At 47.7% G+C, this 19,226-nt stretch overlaps 1 protein-coding gene across 4 annotated transcripts in view; it reads left to right on the top strand.

Annotated features, from left to right (window-relative positions):
* FCHSD2 (FCH and double SH3 domains 2) overlaps window positions 1–19,226 on the top strand; it is a 375,255-nt gene that overhangs the window by 89,352 nt on the left and 266,677 nt on the right. The window contains exon 1 of one of the 4 annotated variants that reach the window (XM_073612908.1): window positions 3,702–3,858. The exons of the other annotated variants lie outside the window; for them this stretch is intronic. Coding sequence (XP_073469009.1) covers window positions 3,838–3,858 — 21 coding nt within the window. The 5' untranslated portion in view covers window positions 3,702–3,837. Of the gene's footprint in view, window positions 1–3,701; window positions 3,859–19,226 lie in introns of those variants that run through there. 4 annotated transcript variants of the gene reach the window in all.

The following is a 19,226-nucleotide window of genomic DNA, read 5'->3' as shown; positions in this document are numbered from 1 at the left end:
AATATTTTTATTTCTTTTTTTACATTTTTAAAATACTTTTTAAGGGTTATTTATTTATTTTACAACGCTGTTGGGGGGTGAAATATCAGGGGTCTGAACAGACCCCTAACATCTTACCTTTGAGACAGAGAAATGAATTGAGGACACAGATTCTCCAATTCCTTTCTCTGTATACTAAGCTGCACCGAAGATGAATGGACAGGAGACAGAGGCTCCCGCTCATTCATAAACTGAAGCATAGTAAACACAGTTTACTATGCTCAGTTAGCTATGGACACAGGAGTGATCCGTACCAATCACTCACTGTATCCAATTCAGAAAAAGAAGGGGCCGGTAAATTACATATTTACCAGCCCCTTCCCCCTCTCTCTATCCACCTGTGTGCCCCCAGCAGTCGGCGGTAGAGGGAAGTTGATCTTGCTGCGGAGCGGACGGGGGGGGGGGGGGGGCCTGAGCACACAGGTGGGAATCAGATGTGGGCAGCACAGGGAGGGGGATCAGTGTGGCAGGACGGGAGTAAAATTACAGGAAGATGCATTGTGTCTGTGTCTCTCCCTCCAGCAGCTGAAAGCCGACGTTAGGGAGAGGGGAAGAAACTGGATTTCAGCTGCTGGAGGGAGAGACACAGACACAGTGCATTGTTGTGTAATTTTCCTCCCGCCACGCCACACTGATCCCCCTGCTGTCCAGGCCCTCTACAGGAGGCCCAGTGGTAACCCACTATCAGGGGAACCAGGTGAATTATAATACGTGTACAGCCAGCTGCAGACAAAAATTTCTTTCACTTCCTAGAGATTTCGTCTCACTTCCTGTTGTGTCTCCAAGACAGGAAGTGAAGACATAGACAACTAAATTGACCACTTGTCATACCGGTACGTCGCTGGATTGGAAGGGTGATATCTCGGTCATCGATGCAGCTGCAGCAAGGATGAGATACAATATTTAAAGGCCCGGCACCTCCCTTTAATATAAAAGCAATCCTAGTGGCTAAGATCAAGAAGCCCGGTTAGGAAGCAACTAGCAGCATCTGGTTCCTGGGACACAGTGAGAGGAAGTGATGTTGTTCGTTCTACAGTATGATGTCAGAAACCGGAAGCGACAAGGATTTGGTCAGATCCGGTTTCGGTCTCATGTAAACAAGCCATTACCGGCTTCAACAAGCATCTGATCAAACCGGCCTCGGTTTGATAAAATGTTTTGGAGGGCAGAGGAGAGATCTGGGGTCTACTAGACCCCAAATCTCTCCATAAGGAGGACCTGTCAGGGCCCTTGCTATCACAAGGGGATGTTGTTCATTTTATCATAAGTGATAAAAAAATATAGATACAGTGTAATTTTTTTTAAATAAAATAAATAATATATTTCCTGTGCTCATGCACAAATCCTTAAAGAGGACCTGTCAAAGCTGTACTGTCACAGGGGATGTTATTCATCCCTTCTAATAGCAATAAAAGAGAGTAAAAAAATACAGATTCAGTGTAATTTTTTTTTTTTAATATAAAAAAATAAACAATAAAATCCCTCTTGCTCGTGGTCATGCACAAATCCATAAAGAGCACCAGTCACAGCCCGTACTATCACAAGGGATGTTGTTCATCCCTTTTAATAGCAATAAAAAAGAGAAAAAAAAAGATACAGTGTAATTAAAAATAAATAAATAAACAATAAAATCCCCCTTGCTCCTGGTCATGCACAAATCCATAAAGAGGACCTGTCACAGCCCGTACTATCACAAGGGATGTTGTTCATCCGTTTTAATAACAATAAAAGAGATTTTAAAAAAATATATAGATACAGTGTAATTTTTAAAAAAATAAAATAAATAATATATTTCCCCGTGCTCGTGCACAAATCCTTAAAGAGGACCTGTCAAAGCTGTACTATTACAGGGGATGTTATTCATCCCTTTTAATAGCAATAAAAGAGAGTTAAAAAAAAAATACAGATTCAGTGTAATTTTTTTTTTTTAATATAAAAAAATAAACAATAAAATCCCCCCTGCTCAAGCACAAATGCATACGTAAACAGTGATCACACCACACATGTGAGGTATCGCCGCGTATGTCAGAGGGAAGGAAATAACTTTAGCACAAGACCTCCTCTGTAACTCTAGACTGGTAAAGCGTTTTAAAGGTTTTAAAGCGTTGCCTGTAGGCACTGTAGTTTGGCGCCATTCCACGGGCGGGCACAATTTTTAAAGTGTTTGACATGTTTGGTATCTATTTACTCAGTGTAACGTCATCTTTTATATTCTATCAATCTAACAAGCAGAGCCCCCTGATTCCTCCTGTACTGAATTGCATTGTAACTGTACTGTCGGTCCTAACGTTGTAAAGTGCAGTGCAAACAGTTGGCACTATATAAATCCTGTATAATAATAATATAATAATTGGGTAATATATTGTGTTTGTGTGCATTAAAATTAATTAAAGTGCATTTTGTCCAAAAATTTTGCGTTTGCAAAAACCACTGTGCAAATATTGTGTGACAGAAAAATATGCAACACCCACCATTTAATTCTCTAGGGCCTCTGCTTAAAAAAAAAAAAAAAAAAAAAAAAAAAAAAATATATATATATATATATATATATATATATATATATATATATATAATGTTTGGGGTTTCTGAATAGTTTTCTAGCAAAAAAAAGTTTTCTTTGCTAGAAAACTACTTGGAACCCCCAAAAAATAACGTTTTTTTTTGTTTTTTTAAAGCAGAGGACCTTGAGAATTAATAGGTGCAAATATAGTGTGACATAAAAATATGCAACACCCGCCATTTAATTCTCTATGGCCTCTGCTTAAAAAATATATAATGTTTGGGGTTTCTGAGTAGTTCTCTAGCAGAAAAAAAAAAAAGTTTTCTTTGCTAGAAGACTACTTAGAATCTCCAAAAATGACATATATTTTTTTAAGCACAGGCCCTAGAGAATTAAATGGAGGGTGTTGCATATTTTTATGTCACACAATATTTGCACCTATTCATTCTCTCCTTTTTTTTTTTTGCTAGAAAACTACTCAGAAACCCCAAACATTATATATATATATATATTTAAGCAGAGGCCCTGGAGAATTAAATGATGGGTGTTGTTTTTTTTTTTTTTTTTATGTCATGCAATATTTGCGCAGCAGTTTTGCAAACTCAGAACACAATATAATATGCAAAAGTCTGATAAAATATAAAAGATGATATGCCTAGAGAAATGTCAGAACTGGCCTGGGGGTTCAAGTGGTTAAACGGACAGAAGAAACAAGTTATATACATAGAGAATGGAGGACTCCCCCCAACACAGTCAAGGCAGCCGGGCTGCAGTAGTAGAGTCTGCCCGGCAGGTGGAGCTCAGTCTCAGAAGATGAACAGTGCTGTACTTTACAGATGGCGCTCAGTAACTAGGTATTGATCAGTGCTGCAATACCCTCTTTTGCCCGACAGGTGGCGCCTGCCTTCTAGGGTTCAGAAGAAGTGCTGCATACCAGTCTGTCTGTCTGTCACGCAAGTGGCGTTCGGCTCTTGGTGTTTGATAATGCTGCAGTAGTCATTTCTGTCCGGAAGATGGCGCTCGGTCCCCGAGAGTCAGCAACGATGTAGTAGCAGTCTCTGCTCGGCAGGTGGCGCTCACCCCGCCCCCTGAGATCGGCAGTACTGCAGTCCCGGCAGAGCCGCCTCCTGTCTCCGTGCAGTGGTCGCCCCTCCCCCGCTCCTATTACACGCCGCCCCTCCCCCCCGTCCTGTGCTGTGTGCCCGGCGCTCTCCAGTGTGTCTGTGGCCCTTCATGGAGCCCCCCGGAGGCCGGCACTGACACCGAGCCCGGGAGAGCCCCCCACCGACACCGGCACCATGCAACCCCCTCCGAGGAAGGTGAGGAGACATGGGGGAGGGGAACCGACCATTGTTCTGGGGACATCTGCAGAGCATTCCACCTCCTGCAGAGCATTCCACATCACTGACTGCAGAGCATTCCACCTCCCATCACTGACTGCAGAGCATTCCTCATCACTGACTGCAGAGCATTCCACCTCCCATCACTGACTGCAGAGCATTCCTCATCACTGACTGCAGAGCATTCCACCTCCCATCACTGACTGCAGAGCATTCCTCATCACTGACTGCAGAGCATTCCACCTCCCATCACTGACTGCAGAGCATTCCTCATCACTGACTGCAGAGCATTCCACCTCCCATCACTGACTGCAGAGCATTCTACGTCCCTTCACTGCAGAGCATTCCTCATCACATCACTGACTGCAGAGCATTCCACCTCCCTTCACTGACTGCAGAGCATTCCACCTCCTGCAGAGCATTCCACCTCCTATCACTGACTGCAGAGCATTCCACATCACTGACTGCAGAGCATTCCACCTCCCATCACTGACTGCAGAGCATTCCTCATCACTGACTGCAGAGCATTCCACCTCCCATCACTGACTGCAGAGCATTCCTCATCACTGACTGCAGAGCATTCCTCATCACTGACTGCAGAGCATTCCACATCACTGACTGCAGAGCATTCCACCTCCCATCACTGACTGCAGAGCATTCCTCATCACTGACTGCAGAGCATTCCACCTCCCATCACTGACTGCAGAGCATTCTACGTCCCTTCACTGCAGAGCATTCTACGTCCCTTCACTGCAGAGCATTCCTCATCACATCACTGACTGCAGAGCATTCCACCTCCCTTCACTGACTGCAGAGCATTCCACCTCCTGCAGAGCATTCCACCTCCTATCACTGACTGCAGAGCATTCCACCTCCTATCACTGACTGCAGAGCATTCCACCTCCCATCACTGACTGCAGAGCATTCCTCATCACTGCAGAGCATTCCACCTCCCATCACTGACTGTAGAGCATGCCACCTCCCATCACTGACTGCAGAGCATTCCTCCCTTCACTGACTGCAGAGCATTCCACCTCCCATCACTGACTGCAGAGCATTCCACCTCCTATCACTGACTGCAGAGCATTCCACCTCCTATCACTGACTGCAGAGCATTCCACCTCCCATCACTGACTGTAGAGCATTCCTCATCACTGCAGAGCATTCCTCCTCACATCACTGACTGCAGAGCATTCCACCTCCCATCACTGACTGCAGAGCATTCCACCTCCCATCACTGACTGCAGAGCATTCCACCTCCCATCACTGACTGCAGAGCATTCCACCTCACATCACTGACTGCAGAGCATTCCTCCTCACATCACTGACTGCAGAGCATTCCTCCTCTCATCACTGCAGAGCATTCCTCCTCTCATCACTGCAGAGCATTCCTCCTCTCATCACTGCAGAGCATTCCTCCTCTCATCACTGCAGAGCATTCCTCATCCCATCACTCACTGCAGAACATTCCACCTCCTCACTGACTGCAGAGCATTCCACCTCCTCACTGACTGCAGAGCATTCCACCTCCTCACTGACTGCAGAGCATTCCACCACCTCCTCACTGACTGCAGAGCATTCCACCACCTCCTCACTGACTGCAGAGCATTCCACCACCTCCTCACTGACTGCAGAGCATTCCACCACCTCCTCACTGACTGCAGAGCATTTCTCCTCACTGAGTGCAGAGCATTCCTTCCATCTCCCCCTGAGTGCAGAGCGTTCCTATTCATCCCAGCTATGGTGCCATCTTATATGACTGCAGAGCATTTCTCCCCATTGCTGACTGCAGAGTATTCTGCATTCCTCCCTATCCCAGCTGTGGTACCATGATATGTGTCATCTGCAGGTCGTTCCTCCTCCTCTCATACATAGTATAATGCCCTATGATCTGCAGATGATTGCTCCTCAGATTCATAATGTAATGTTGAGTGTATTATTCTGGTTGTCTCCATGCTGCAGAGCGTTTCTCATTGTACAATGATTATGTTCCTGGCTTTGTGTTCCCCTCTAATGTATAGAGTGTGTTATTTCTGATATGGTGTGTAGATTGCCTCTGTCTGCAGAGCGTTCCTCCTCACCACCACCTGACATCTCCGCTCTGAGGGATGAGGTGCAGTGGAGGATGGAGCTGTGTTCCTGAGCAACTTGTCAGTTTTCCTCGCAGGGGTAGCAACCTCGGCCCTCCAGCTGTGGTGAAACTACAAGTCAAAGGGAAGTCTTGTTGCTATGGATGACGGATCCTTCTTCCCCATCACCTCTGTGGCTGTCCTGCTCGTGATGCGCCGGGTCCTGATCTCGTGATGCGCCGGGTCCTGATCTCGTGATGCGCCGGGTCCTGTTCTCGTGATGCGCCGGGTCCTGTTCTCGTGATGCGCCGGGTCCTGTTCTCGTGATGCGCCGGGTCCTGTTCTCGTGATGCGCCGGGTCCTGTTCTCGTGATGCGCCGGGTCCTGTTCTCGTGATGCGCCGGGTCCTGTTCTCGTGATGCGCCGGGTCCTGTTCTCGTGATGCCCCCGGTCCTGTTCTCGTGATGCCCCCGGTCCTGTTCTCGTGATGCCCCCGGTCCTGTTCTCGTGATGCCCCCGGTCCTGTTCTCGTGATGCCCCCGGTCCTGTTCTCGTGATGCCCCCGGTCCTGTTCTCGTGATGCCCCCGGTCCTGTTCTCGTGATGCCCCCGGTCCTGTTCTCGTGATGCCCCCGGTCCTGTTCTCGTGATGCCCCCGGTCCTGTTCTCATGATGTAGTTCTCCTGAGTCTTCTAGTGATATTCCGGGTCCTCTTCTGGTGATAGCCCTGGGCCTTGTCCTCGTGATATGCCGGGTCCTCTTCTCGTGATATGCCGGGAACTCTTCTCGTGATATGCCGGGAACTCTTCTCGTGATATGCCGGGAACTCTTCTCGTGATATGCCGGGTCTTCTTCTCGTGATATGCCGGGTCTTCTTCTCGTGATATGCCGGGTCTTCTTCTCGTGATATGCCGGGTCTTCTTCTCGTGATATGCCGGGTCTTCTTCTCGTGATATGCCGGGTCTTCTTCTCGTGATATGCCGGGTCTTCTTCTCGTGATATGCCGGGTCTTCTTCTCGTGATATGCCGGGTCTTCTTCTCGTGATATGCCGGGTCTTCTTCTCGTGATATGCCGGGTCCTCTTCTCGTGATATGCCGGGAACTCTTCTCGTGATATGCCGAGTCTTCTTCTCGTGATCTCCTTATACACTGGGTCCTCTTCTAGCGATACACTGGGTTTTGTTATATGATGTGCAGATTTTGGGTTGGTTGCAGCTTCTGTAGGGAGCTGTCTGCTCCTCTCTCCTCTGTATCACCTCTCCATGTTCAATCACCTACAGCTCTTCCTGTATCTGGATAGTAGGAAATACAGAGCTGCCCCATAATGTAATTTCCTTTTTCTTTTTTTTTTTCTCATAACGTATGTGCAGATGGTCCATATTACATAAATTCTTGGTCACAGCTGGGTCAGGGGGCAGTTGTGTACCCATGGGCCCCTGTACCATCAAAAATATAGAGCCTAGTATCCAACATGTGAATAGAACTGTTTCAGGTATCTTGGCACACATCAAACTATATAGGCAAACAGTTGTGTTACAGGAACAAAATGTCTTCATCCAAAACACATTATGGAATCAGCAATGGCGTTATGATGAGGCTGTCCAAAAAAAACCCAAAATCCTTCATCCAAAATACGATACAGGATAAGAAGTTGTGTTCTGGTGAGGTGGTCTAAAAAGAAGCAAAAGCCTTTGACCAAAATATGATACAGTGTGAGCAATCGTCTTATGGTGGGGTGGTCCAAAAGGAACCAAAAGCCTTCAGCCAGAATATGATAGGAGATGAGTTATGCGTTGATCAATTGTATGGTGAGGTTGTCCAAAAAGGACCCAAAAGCCTTTATCCAAAATACGATACAGGATAAGAAGTTGTGTTCTGGAGAGGTGGTCTAAAAAGAAGCAAAAGCCCTTGACCAAAATATGATACAGTGTGAGCAATCATCTTATGGTGGGGGGGTCCAAAAGCCTTCAGCCAGAATATGATACGAGATGAGTTATGCGTTGATCAATTGTATGGCGAGGTTGTCCAAAAGGATCCAAAAGCCTCCAACCAATAAACAATGGAAGATAATCAGATGTGTAAAGGTGAGGTGGTCCATAAAGAATCAAAAGCTTTCAGACAGAATAAAATACAAGATAAGAAATGATATATTAGTGAGGTGGTCTAAAAGAAAACAAAGGCTTTGACCAAAATATGATACGGGGTGAGGAATCATCTTTTATGGTGGGGTGGTCTAAAAGGAACCAAAAGCCTTCAGCCAGAATATGATATGGGATGGACGGTCGTGTTATGGTCACGCTGTCCAAAAGGAGCCAAAAGCCTTCAGCAAAGATACCATAAATTACAGAACGAGCATCCTAAATTGGGTGTCTTCACTGATCCAAAAAAACAAAAAACAAAACAGGTTTTATTCCTTCCCAACACCCCAGTGTTTGGCTTCTTTAGTACATAGGGCCCACATTGTGTACTAATGATGGCTAGCAACCCTGAAACAGCAGTATGGAAGTTGGTCTATACGGTGCTGTATCTGGCAGATCTTGGTGCTCGTTTGGTAACAAGGTATTGTATCATGTGATCGATAGTCACATTGGAGCGATCAGATGTCTTGTACCTTGTATTCCTGGCACAGTCTGATGTGTCGATTATCTCCTCGATGTGATATATTGTATTCCAGATATTGGTGTTGAGCTGGGGCTGAACTAAAGGTGTGGGAGGTGCAATGATAATTATAATTGTTTGGGCCTCTCTGCTTCTTGCTTCTGGGTAATAGTTAAACACTGATATCCTTTCTGCAGATGACATTGCAGGGCTCCTGGTAGCTCAGGGGTTAAGTAGCTGACACCTGTTGTACTGTGCAAGGCCCCATCCTGCGGTCTGTATCGGAAGTCGTGACTGAAGTGCGGTTTGTGAGATCTGGGCGGAGGTGTGTGTGTGTGTGTGAAGATGGGTGCAGTGATAAAAGTTTATATTGCTAAAAATAGTGATGAGATCAGTGATAGGACTCGACGGAAGCTTATGTGATATGGAAGAGATTATAGTTCGCAGGTCTGCTGCTTCTTTGTTGTCAGCAGATGTTCGGTATTGGGGGGGGGGGGGGTTGTGGATGGTGTGTGTGTGTGGGGGTACTCGTACTGGATGGTTATTGGAGGGACTTTTCTTATTCTGGATGTGGATTCTCTACTGTATAGTCAGTTTGGGCTGATTTGTTGTTCTGCATGGTCAGAGGGGGCCCGGTCACTTATTCTGGATGATCAGCAGGGGGGCCGCCGGCTTACCCTGGATGGTCAGCGGTGGGCCTTTGGCTTATCCTGGAGGGTTCAGCGGTGGGCCGTTGGCTTATCCTGGAGGTTTCAGCGGTGGGCCGTTGGCCTTTCCTGGAGGTTTCAGCGGTGGGCCGTTGGCTTTTCCTGGAGGTTTCAGCGGTGGGCCGTTGGCTTTTCCTGGAGGTTTCAGCGGTGGGCCGTTGGCTTTTCCTGGAGGTTTCAGCGGTGGGCCGTTGGCTTTTCCTGGAGGTTTCAGCGGTGGGCCGTTGGCTTTTCCTGGAGGTTTCAGCGGTGGGCCGTTGGCTTTTCCTGGAGGTTTCAGCGGTGGGCCGTTGGCTTTTCCTGGAGGTTTCAGCGGTGGGCCGTTGGCTTTTCCTGGAGGTTTCAGCGGTGGGCCGTTGGCTTTTCCTGGAGGTTTCAGCGGTGGGCCGTTGGCTTTTCCTGGAGGTTTCAGCGGTGGGCCGTTGGCTTTTCCTGGAGGTTTCAGCGGTGGGCCGTTGGCTTTTCCTGGAGGTTTCAGCGGTGGGCCGTTGGCTTTTCCTGGAGGTTTCAGCGGTGGGCCGTTGGCTTTTCCTGGAGGTTTCAGCGGTGGGCCGTTGGCTTTTCCTGGAGGTTTCAGCGGTGGGCCGTTGGCTTTTCCTGGAGGTTTCAGCGGTGGGCCGTTGGCTTTTCCTGGAGGTTTCAGCGGTGGGCCGTTGGCTTTTCCTGGAGGTTTCAGCGGTGGGCCGTTGGCTTTTCCTGGAGGTTTCAGCGGTGGGCCGTTGGCTTTTCCTGGAGGTTTCAGCGGTGGGCCGTTGGCTTATACTGGAGGGTTCAGCGGTGGGCCTTTGACTTAATCTGGAGGGTTCAGCGGTGGGCCGTTGGTTTATCCTGGAGGGTTCAGCGGTGGGCCGTTGGCTTATCCTGGAGGGTTCAGCGGTGGGCCTTTGACTTATCCTGGAGGGTTCAGCGGTGGGCCGTTGGCTTATCCTGGAGGGTTCAGCGGTGGGCCGTTGGCTTATCCTGGAGGGTTCAGCGGTGGGCCGTTGGCTTATCCTGGAGGGTTCAGCGGTGGGCCGTTGGCTTATCCTGGAGGGTTCAGCGGTGGGCCGTTGGCTTTTCCTGGAGGTTTCAGCGGTGGGCCGTTGGCTTTTCCTGGAGGTTTCAGCGGTGGGCCGTTGGCTTTTCCTGGAGGTTTCAGCGGTGGGCCGTTGGCTTATACTGGAGGGTTCAGCGGTGGGCCTTTGACTTAATCTGGAGGGTTCAGCGGTGGGCCGTTGGTTTATCCTGGAGGGTTCAGCGGTGGGCCGTTGGCTTATCCTGGAGGGTTCAGCGGTGGGCCTTTGACTTATCCTGGAGGGTTCAGCGGTGGGCCGTTGGCTTATCCTGGAGGGTTCAGCGGTGGGCCGTTGGCTTATCCTGGAGGGTTCAGCGGTGGGCCGTTGGCTTATCCTGGAGGGTTCAGCGGTGGGCCGTTGGCTTATCCTGGAGGGTTCAGCGGTGGGCCGTTGGCTTTTCCTGGAGGTTTCAGCGGTGGGCCGTTGGCTTTTCCTGGAGGTTTCAGCGGTGGGCCGTTGGCTTTTCCTGGAGGTTTCAGCGGTGGGCCGTTGGCTTATACTGGAGGGTTCAGCGGTGGGCCTTTGACTTAATCTGGAGGGTTCAGCGGTGGGCCGTTGGTTTATCCTGGAGGGTTCAGCGGTGGGCCGTTGGCTTATCCTGGAGGGTTCAGCGGTGGGCCGTTGGCTTATCCTGGAGGGTTCAGCGGTGGGCCGTTGGCTTATCTTGGAGGGTTCAGCGGTGGGCCGTTGGCTTATCTTGGAGGGTTCAGCGGTGGGCCGTTGGCTTATCTTGGAGGGTTCAGCGGTGGGCCGTTGGCTTATCTTGGAGGGTTCAGCGGTGGGCCGTTGGCTTATCCTGGAGGGTTCAGCGGTGGGCCGTTGGCTTATCCTGGAGGGTTCAGCGGTGGGCCGTTGGCTTATCCTGGAGGGTTCAGCGGTGGGCCGTTGGCTTATCCTGGAGGGTCAGCGGGGGGGGCTTATCCTGGCTTGTTTCATATTCAGGATTCAGGGGAAGCGTACAGATCTTGTGCCCCCTGATCACCCAGTCTCATGTTTAACACTATTCCCTCGTTCTGTTTCCTTATCTGTCTCTATTCCTGTATATAAGAACATCGCACATGACCACTTCCCTTCTTCGGAATGTGGATTTCATTCTCATTACTGTATTCTGTGTATGTGAAAAGGCTCGCTTCCAATATCCCATGTGCTTTTCCACATTTTGTTATGTTACAACCAAAAACGTAAATGTATTTTATTGGGATTTTATGTGATGGACCAACACAAAGTGGCACATCATTTTGAAGTGGATGGAAAATGATAAATGTTTTTTAAAATTTTTTACAAATAAATATCTGAAAAGTGTGGGGTACATTTGTGTTCAGCCCCCCTGAGTCAATACTTTGTAGAGCCCCCTTTCACTGCAATTTACAGCTGCAAGTCTTTTTGGGGATGTCTCCACCAGCTTTGTACATCTAGAGAGTGAAATTTTTGCCCATTCGTTCTTGCAAAAAAGCTCAGCTCTGTCAGATTGGATGGAGAGCATGTATGAACAGCAATTTTCAAGTCTTGCCACAGATTCTCAATTGGATTTAGGTCTGGACTGTGACTGGGCCATTTTAACGCATGAATATGATTTGATCTAAACTATTCCATTGTAGCTCTGGTTGTATGTTTAGGGTCTTTGTCCTGCTGGAAGGTGAACCTCCGCCCCGGTCTCAAGTCTTTTGCAGACTCTAACAGGTTTTCTTCTAAGATTGCCCTGTATTTGGCTCCATCCATCTTCCCATCAACTCTGACCAGCTTCCCTGTCCCTGGTGAAGAAAAGCATCCCCATAACATGATGCTTCCACCACCATGTTTCACGGTGGGGATGGTGTGTTCAGGGTGATGTGCAGTGTTAGTTTACCGCCACACATAGCGTTTTGCTTTTAGGCCAAAAAGTAAAATTTTGGTCTCATCTGACCAGAGCACCTTCTTCCACATGTTTGTTGTGTCCCCCACATGGATTCTCGCAAAAGGGACTTCTTACAGCTTTCTTTCAACAATTTTCAACTTTCTTCTTGTCACTCTTCCATAAAGGCCAGATTTGTGGAGTGCACAACTAATAGTTGTCCTGTGGACAGATTCTCCCACCTGAGCTGTGGATCTCTGCAGCTCCTCCAGACTTACCATGGGACTCTTGGCTGCTTCTCTGATTAATGCTCTCCTTGCCCGGCCTGTCAGTTTAGGTGGACGGCCATGTCTTGGTTGGTTTCCAGTTGTGCCATACTCTTTCCATTTTCGGATGATGGATTGAACAGTGCTCCGTGAGATATTCAAAGCTTGGGATATATTTTTTTATAACCTAACCCTGCTTTAAACTCCTCCACAACTATATCCCTGACCTGTCTGGTGTGTTCCTTGGCCTTCATGATGCTGTTTGTTAGGTTCTCTAACAAACCTGAGGGCTTCACAGAACAGCTGTATTTATACTGAGATTAAATTACACACAGGGGGACTCTATTTACTAACTAGGTGACTTCTGAAGGCAATTGGTTCCACTAGATTTTAGTTAGGGGTATCAGAGTAAAGGGGGCTGAATACAAATGTACGCCACACTTTTTTTTTAGATATTTATTTGTAATGTTTTAAAAACCATTTATCATTTTCCTAACACTTCACAATTATGTGCCACTTTGTGTTGGCCTATCACATAAAATCCCAATAAAATACATTCAAGTTTTTAGTTGTAACATGACAAAATGTGGAGAATTTCAAGGGGTATGAATACTTTTTCAAGGCACTGTATTTGTTTATTTGACTGCACAGTACCACTCCATGGATCTCATTCTGTTTTTTTTTTTTTCTCATGTCCTGTATGCTGGGTGTAATTCTCAGTGTCTGTTCTAATTCTGTATGTATGGGCTCTGCACAGGACCACTTTCCTTGTTCTGTACGCCGGGTGTAATTCTCGGTATCTCTTCTCTTCCTGTTCTTATGTCAGGCGCAGTGATCCTTCTTGTGTATTGTCAATGATGAGTTTTATCTTCCGTAGGTCTTGATTTTGCTCACAGTGGACAGATAACATCTTGAATAATTAGGAGTAATCACTTCCACCCTCCCCCCCCTTAAAGTGTATGTACAGTAAGCTATAATATTGAACTTGTCTTGTTTTCCCTTTCTGGATCCAGTAAATATTGTACCATTTGAAGGAGTTTTGTTATAAAAAATACCTTGTGATCCTGCCAGAAATCTTGTGAGCATATGACTGTCTGTACTCTCTGCCTGTGCACAAGGAGAAGTCTGTAATCTTTGTAACCCATCAGAAAGGAAGTGGGCAGGGCTGACACCCCATGCTTAGGAATTCAGAGCTGTGTTGTCGAGTCAAAGAAACAAGCTAAAGCGGAGTTCCACCCATTATAAAAGTCGGCAACTACTAAAAGTGTAGCTGCTGACTTCTATTAATCGGACGCTCACCTGTCTTAGGGTCCAGCGATGCGGGCGTACGAAGCCCCGTTCGTCCCCCCCCCCCCCCCCCCCCCTCCTCTCTGCGGTGCCGGCATTGTCACTGTGGGCGCCCAGCTGTGGATAATATATATACATGATCCAGTGCAGAGGTGCCGCCCTGTAGCAGTAAAACTGCTATATGGCGGACCTTAAAGCATTTTTCCGCCCAACCCCCTCCAAAAATTAAAAGTCAGCAGCTACTCATACTGCAGCTGCTGACATTTTAATAATAGGACACTTGCCTGTCCTGGAGTCCAGCGATGTCGGCACCGCAGCCAATTGTTTCCATCGGCTGTCGGGTGCTGCTGCTGCCGCTATTGATGGTAAGGGAACCCGGCAGTGATGTGGGGTCCCTACTGCACATGCGCTCTCTTACTGGCCCGGCAGCAGGGGGAGAAGGAGAAGGAGGAGGAGGAGGAGGTCGGACTTGTGATGTGTCTTCGCTAGGTGCGATGGAAGTGGGGTCAGGGTACCTATCAAAAACAGGTACCCGCTCCCCCCTCTCCCCCTCCCCCCGAAAGGTGCCATATGTGGCACCGGAGGGGGGAGGAATCGGATAGGTGGATGTTCCACTTTTGGGTGGAGCTCCGCTTCACGTGGTTAAATAAAATAGTTCACCTTTACCGAAAAAAAAAAAAAAAAAAAAATACTGCCTATGCAGATTTAAGGCACTCCCAGTAGATCAGCAGTTTTTGAAATATTTTTGAAATACTCAGACCACCATGCCACGTTCAAAGTCACTTAAATCCCTATTTCTTCCCCATTCTGATGCTCGGTTTGAATTTCAGCAAGCTGTCTTCACCACGTCTAGATTCCTAAATGCATTGAGTTGCTGTCTTGTGATTGGCTGATTAGCACTTTTTTGGTCCTGAGCAATTGAACAGGTGTACCTATTAAAGTGGCCGGTGAGTGTAAAACACGACGGCATGTAAATGTAGAAAAAAAATGTCACAAGACGGAGATTAAGAAAATGATTTCATATACGGAATGTGATTTTTAGACGCAATGGGGGTTATTTACGAAAAGGCAAATCCACTTTGCACTACAAGTGCACTTGGCAGTGCAGTCGCTGTAGATCTGAGGGGAAGATCTGAATGAGGGGAAGCTCTGCTGATTTTATCATCCAATCGTGTGCAAGCTAAAATGCTGTTTTTTTTTTATTTTCCTTGCATGTCCCCCTCAGATCTACAGCGACTGCACTTGTAGTGCAAAGTAGATTTGCCTTTTCGTAAATAACCCCCATTGTGTGTGTATACGGCCATCAGTGATGAAGATTTTTTTTTTCCACATCTCGTCCTTTTATTTAAAGTGATTGTAAAGGATCGTTTTTTATTTTTCTATAAAAAAAATAAACGAACATATCATACTTGCCTCCACTGTGCAGCTCGTTTTGCACAGAGTGGCCCCCGAACATCCTCTTCTGGGGTCCCTCGGTGGCTCTCGTGGCTCCTCCCCGCATCAGTTAAACCCCCCTAGCAGAAGCGCTCTCCCGAGGGGGTTACCTCGCGCTCCCGAGTCCAGCATTTGCATCAGCAGACATGAATGCCGGACTCGGACCCGCCCCCCCCCCCCCTCCCGGCGCCCGCATCAATGGATTTGGTTGAGAGCAGCGGGAGCCAATGGCTGTGCTGCTATCAAGCTATCCAATCAAAAGCCGGGGCCCTGTGAAGAGAGGTACAGCGCATCCACACTGAAGAGATGAAGGGGCTCAGGTAAGTAAAACGGGGCGTTGGGGGGACGGTGACTGCCAGGTGTTTTTTCACCTTCATGCATAGGATGCATTAACCGCTTGCCGACCAACGCACAACGTTATACGTCGGCACAAAGGCACGGCTGCGCAAATGGGCGTACCTGTACGTCCCCTTTTAAGACACGCCATTGTGTGCGCCCCCCGTGTACTCCGTGCCCGCGAGTCCCACGGACTTGATGTCCGCCGGTGTCCCCCGATTGTGTCACGGAGCGACAGAATGGGGAGATGTAAACAAGGCATTTCCCCCGTTCTGCCTAATGACATGACAAAGATCACTTCTCCCTGTCATCAGGAGCAGTGATCGCTGTCATGTCAGTGTTAGTTCATCCCCCCCACAGTTAGAATCACTCCCTAGGACACACTTAACCCCTTGATCGCCCCCTAGTGTTTTAACCCCTTCCCTGCCAGTGTCATTTACACAGTAATCAGTGCATTTTTATAGCACTGATTGCTCTGTAAATGACAATGGCCCCAAAATAGTGTCAAAAGTGTTCACTATAATGTCGCAGTCACGATAAAAATCGCAGATCGCCGCCATTTCTAATAAAAAAAAAAAAAAAATAATCATAATAAAAATGCCATAAATCTATCCCCTATTTTGTAGACGCTATAACTTTTGTGTAAACCAATCCATATACTCTTACTGTGATTTTTTTATTTTTTTTTTTACCAAAAATATGTAGAAAAATACATATCGGCCTAAACTGAGAAAGAAATTATATATATATATGTATGTGTGTGTGTATGTATGTGTGTATAATATTTTTTTTATTTTTTTGGGGGGGGGGGGGGGTAAGCAAAAAGTAAAAAATATTATTTTTTTTTTTTTGTTTTTTTTTTCAAAATTGTCGCTCTTTTTTTGTTTATAGCGCAAAAAATAACAACCGCAGAGGTGATCAAATACCACCAAAGGAAAGCTCTATTTGTGGGGGGGAAAAAAAAGGACTTCGATTTTGTTTGGGTGCAACCGTCGTACGACCGCGCAATTGTCCATTAAAGCGACGCCGTGCCGAATCGCAAAAAGTGCTCTGGTCAGGGGGGGGGGGGGGGGATTCGTCCGGGGCTGAAGTGGTTAAGGTGAAAAAAAACAAGGGTTTACAACCACTTTAAGGGGGAATGGGGATTTATTTAAGGGGGAATGGGTATTGAAAAGAAGTAGAACTCAGCAGTTTCTTTTTTTTTTTAAGGAACTTCTCTTATTCATGAAAGCGAATATTTTGGGATTTTTTTGTATTTGTTGCTCATCTTTTGTACAATGGCTTCTATTGTGCAGCTTTCTTATAGAGGATTTCTGCACTTCCAAGCATTGTGAACACATATATGTCTTTTGCTGCCTGTCTGTTCTTCATTGTGATGGTCTGGTAGGAGATCGGCTGTGTGTGTGAGGACTGTCAGGCTGCTGTTCTCCGCGTGTCTCATTAAATATGTTCTGGCTGGAGACCCGTAAGGTAGGTGGAATCTTCTACTGGGGACCAGCATGCTGGAAAACCTCTGAGGGTTAATTTCCTTCTTTTCCTTTTCATTACACTTGTGCCCAGGGCATTCTATAGTCTTAGGGCTTCTTCAGATGGATGGTGGTAAAAACAGGCAGCTGAGCTGCAGCCCCCAACCCCCCCCCCCAGCATCCTCAATGTCAGCCACTGCTTTATTACCTTCTGAAGGGCGATCCACCAGGGATCTTTTTTCAGAGGGTGGTAAGTCTGAAAGAAGCCTTAGGCAGCCCATAGAGGTTAAGCAAAAAATAAAAATACTGTATCTATTGGCGTATAACACGCACACTGAAAATCAGGTGCAAATAGTGTGTGCTCTGTAATATGAAGTCCCGTCTCCTGGACCGCCATTGGACCACTGTTCTATCTATCATATGAGATTCTCACTGTATGTAATCTGTCGGCGCTCATCCCGCCCCCCTCCCTGTCCCTACTAGGCTGCAGATGGGCTTCGATCAGGCTGCATTGAAGGCAATGTTGAGGCGGCTGCATTGATGGCAGTGGTGAGGCGGCTGCATTGATGGCAGTGGTGAGGCGGCTGCATTGATGGCAATGGTGAGGCGGCTGCATTGATGGCAGTGGTGAGGCGGCTGCATTGAAGGCAATGTTGAGGCGGCTGCATTGAAGGCAATGTTGAGGCGGCTGCATTGAAGGCAATGTTGAGGCGGCTGCATTGAAGGCAATGTTGAGGCGGCTGCATTGAAGGCAATGTTGAGGCGGCTGCATTGATGGCAATGTTGAGGCGGCTGCATTGATGGCAATGGTGAGGCGGCTGCATTGATGGCAGTGGTGAGGCGGCTGCATTGATGGCAGTGGTGAGGCGGCTGCATTGATGGCAGTGGTGAGGCGGCTGCATTGATGGCAGTGGTGAGGCGGCTGCATTGATGGCAGTGGTGAGGCGGCTGCATTGATGGCAGTGGTGAGGCGGCTGCATTGATGGCAGTGGTGAGGCGGCTGCATTGATGGCAGTGGTGAGGCGGCTGCATTGATGGCAGTGGTGAGGCGGCTGCATTGATGGCAGTGGTGAGGCGGCTGCATTGATGGCAGTGGTGAGGCGGCTGCATTGATGGCAGTGGTGAGGCGGCTGCATTGATGGCAGTGGTGAGGCGGCTGCATTGATGGCAGTGGTGAGGCGGCTGCATTGATGGCAGTGGTGAGGCGGCTGCATTGATGGCAATGGTGAGGCGGCTGCATTGATGGCAATGGTGAGGCTGCAGATGGGCATTGACCCTTATTTTGCTTCAAAGTTCCTTATATAAAATTCCCTCTTAAAATGAATGTGCGTGTTTTATACGCCGATAAATACAGTAAATGACTTGATTTCTCCCATCCACACATTCGAGGTGTATGGAGACTCCTCCTTTTGTATCCTGACAGCGGGGAGACCTCTTTACCCTCAGAGTACACTGATCAGCTTTACTGTTTGCTCTCCCTCAATCAATAAATGTAAAAGAGATGAGAGTGATAAATTACGGGCTGGTTCACACCTGAACCGCACAGAAACGTGGTCCGCGTCACAAATCAAGGTCCATAAAGACATGGATGAGAGAGTTTGGGGTGGAGGAACTTGACTGTCCTGACCTCAACCTGATAGAACGCCTTTGGGATGAATTAGAGCGGAGATTGCGAGCCAGGCCTTCTCATCCAACATCAGTGCCTGACCTCACAAATGCAATTCTGGAAGAATGGTCAAACATTCCCATAGACACACTCCTAAACCTTGTGGACAGCCTTCCAAGAGTTGAAGCTGTTATAGCTGCAATGGGTGGGCCAACTCAATATTGAACCCCACACACTAAGACTGGGATACCATTGAAAATAATGTGTGTAAAGGCAGGCGCCTCAATACTTTTGGTAATATAGTATAAGTGCAGCAGGAGCCGGGGCGGGGTGGGGTGGCGTGGGTTTACGGTCCTGGCTCACGTTTTATTCAAGAATAAGCCGATATTCTGCCAGTGAATAGTGAGGTTTGGGTCTAACTTTTTGTTGTTGTTACAATTTTATTTTTATTTTTTTTCAAATTGTTTTGTCTTTTGAAGACATTTCCGGAGACAGAGGCGTGGACACCTTGTAGCCATGGCAATTTGTATATTTTTAGCTGTGACTTTCTGAGCTCTGTCATTGTACCGTCTCTACCTGCAGGTCTGGTTCAGCGTGTGACACTGACAGCGCGCACAGTGCGCACCCCTCCTCTCTGCAGGCTGCACAGTCAGCACAGTGTGTGTGTTCAGAAGGGGGGGGGGGGGAGATCTG

Source organism: Aquarana catesbeiana, linkage group LG02, assembly GCF_042186555.1.
Source record: "Aquarana catesbeiana isolate 2022-GZ linkage group LG02, ASM4218655v1, whole genome shotgun sequence".
In the NCBI taxonomy this organism is placed as follows: Eukaryota; Metazoa; Chordata; class Amphibia; order Anura; family Ranidae; genus Aquarana; species Aquarana catesbeiana.
This window is presented reverse-complemented; position numbering and strand designations above follow the sequence as displayed.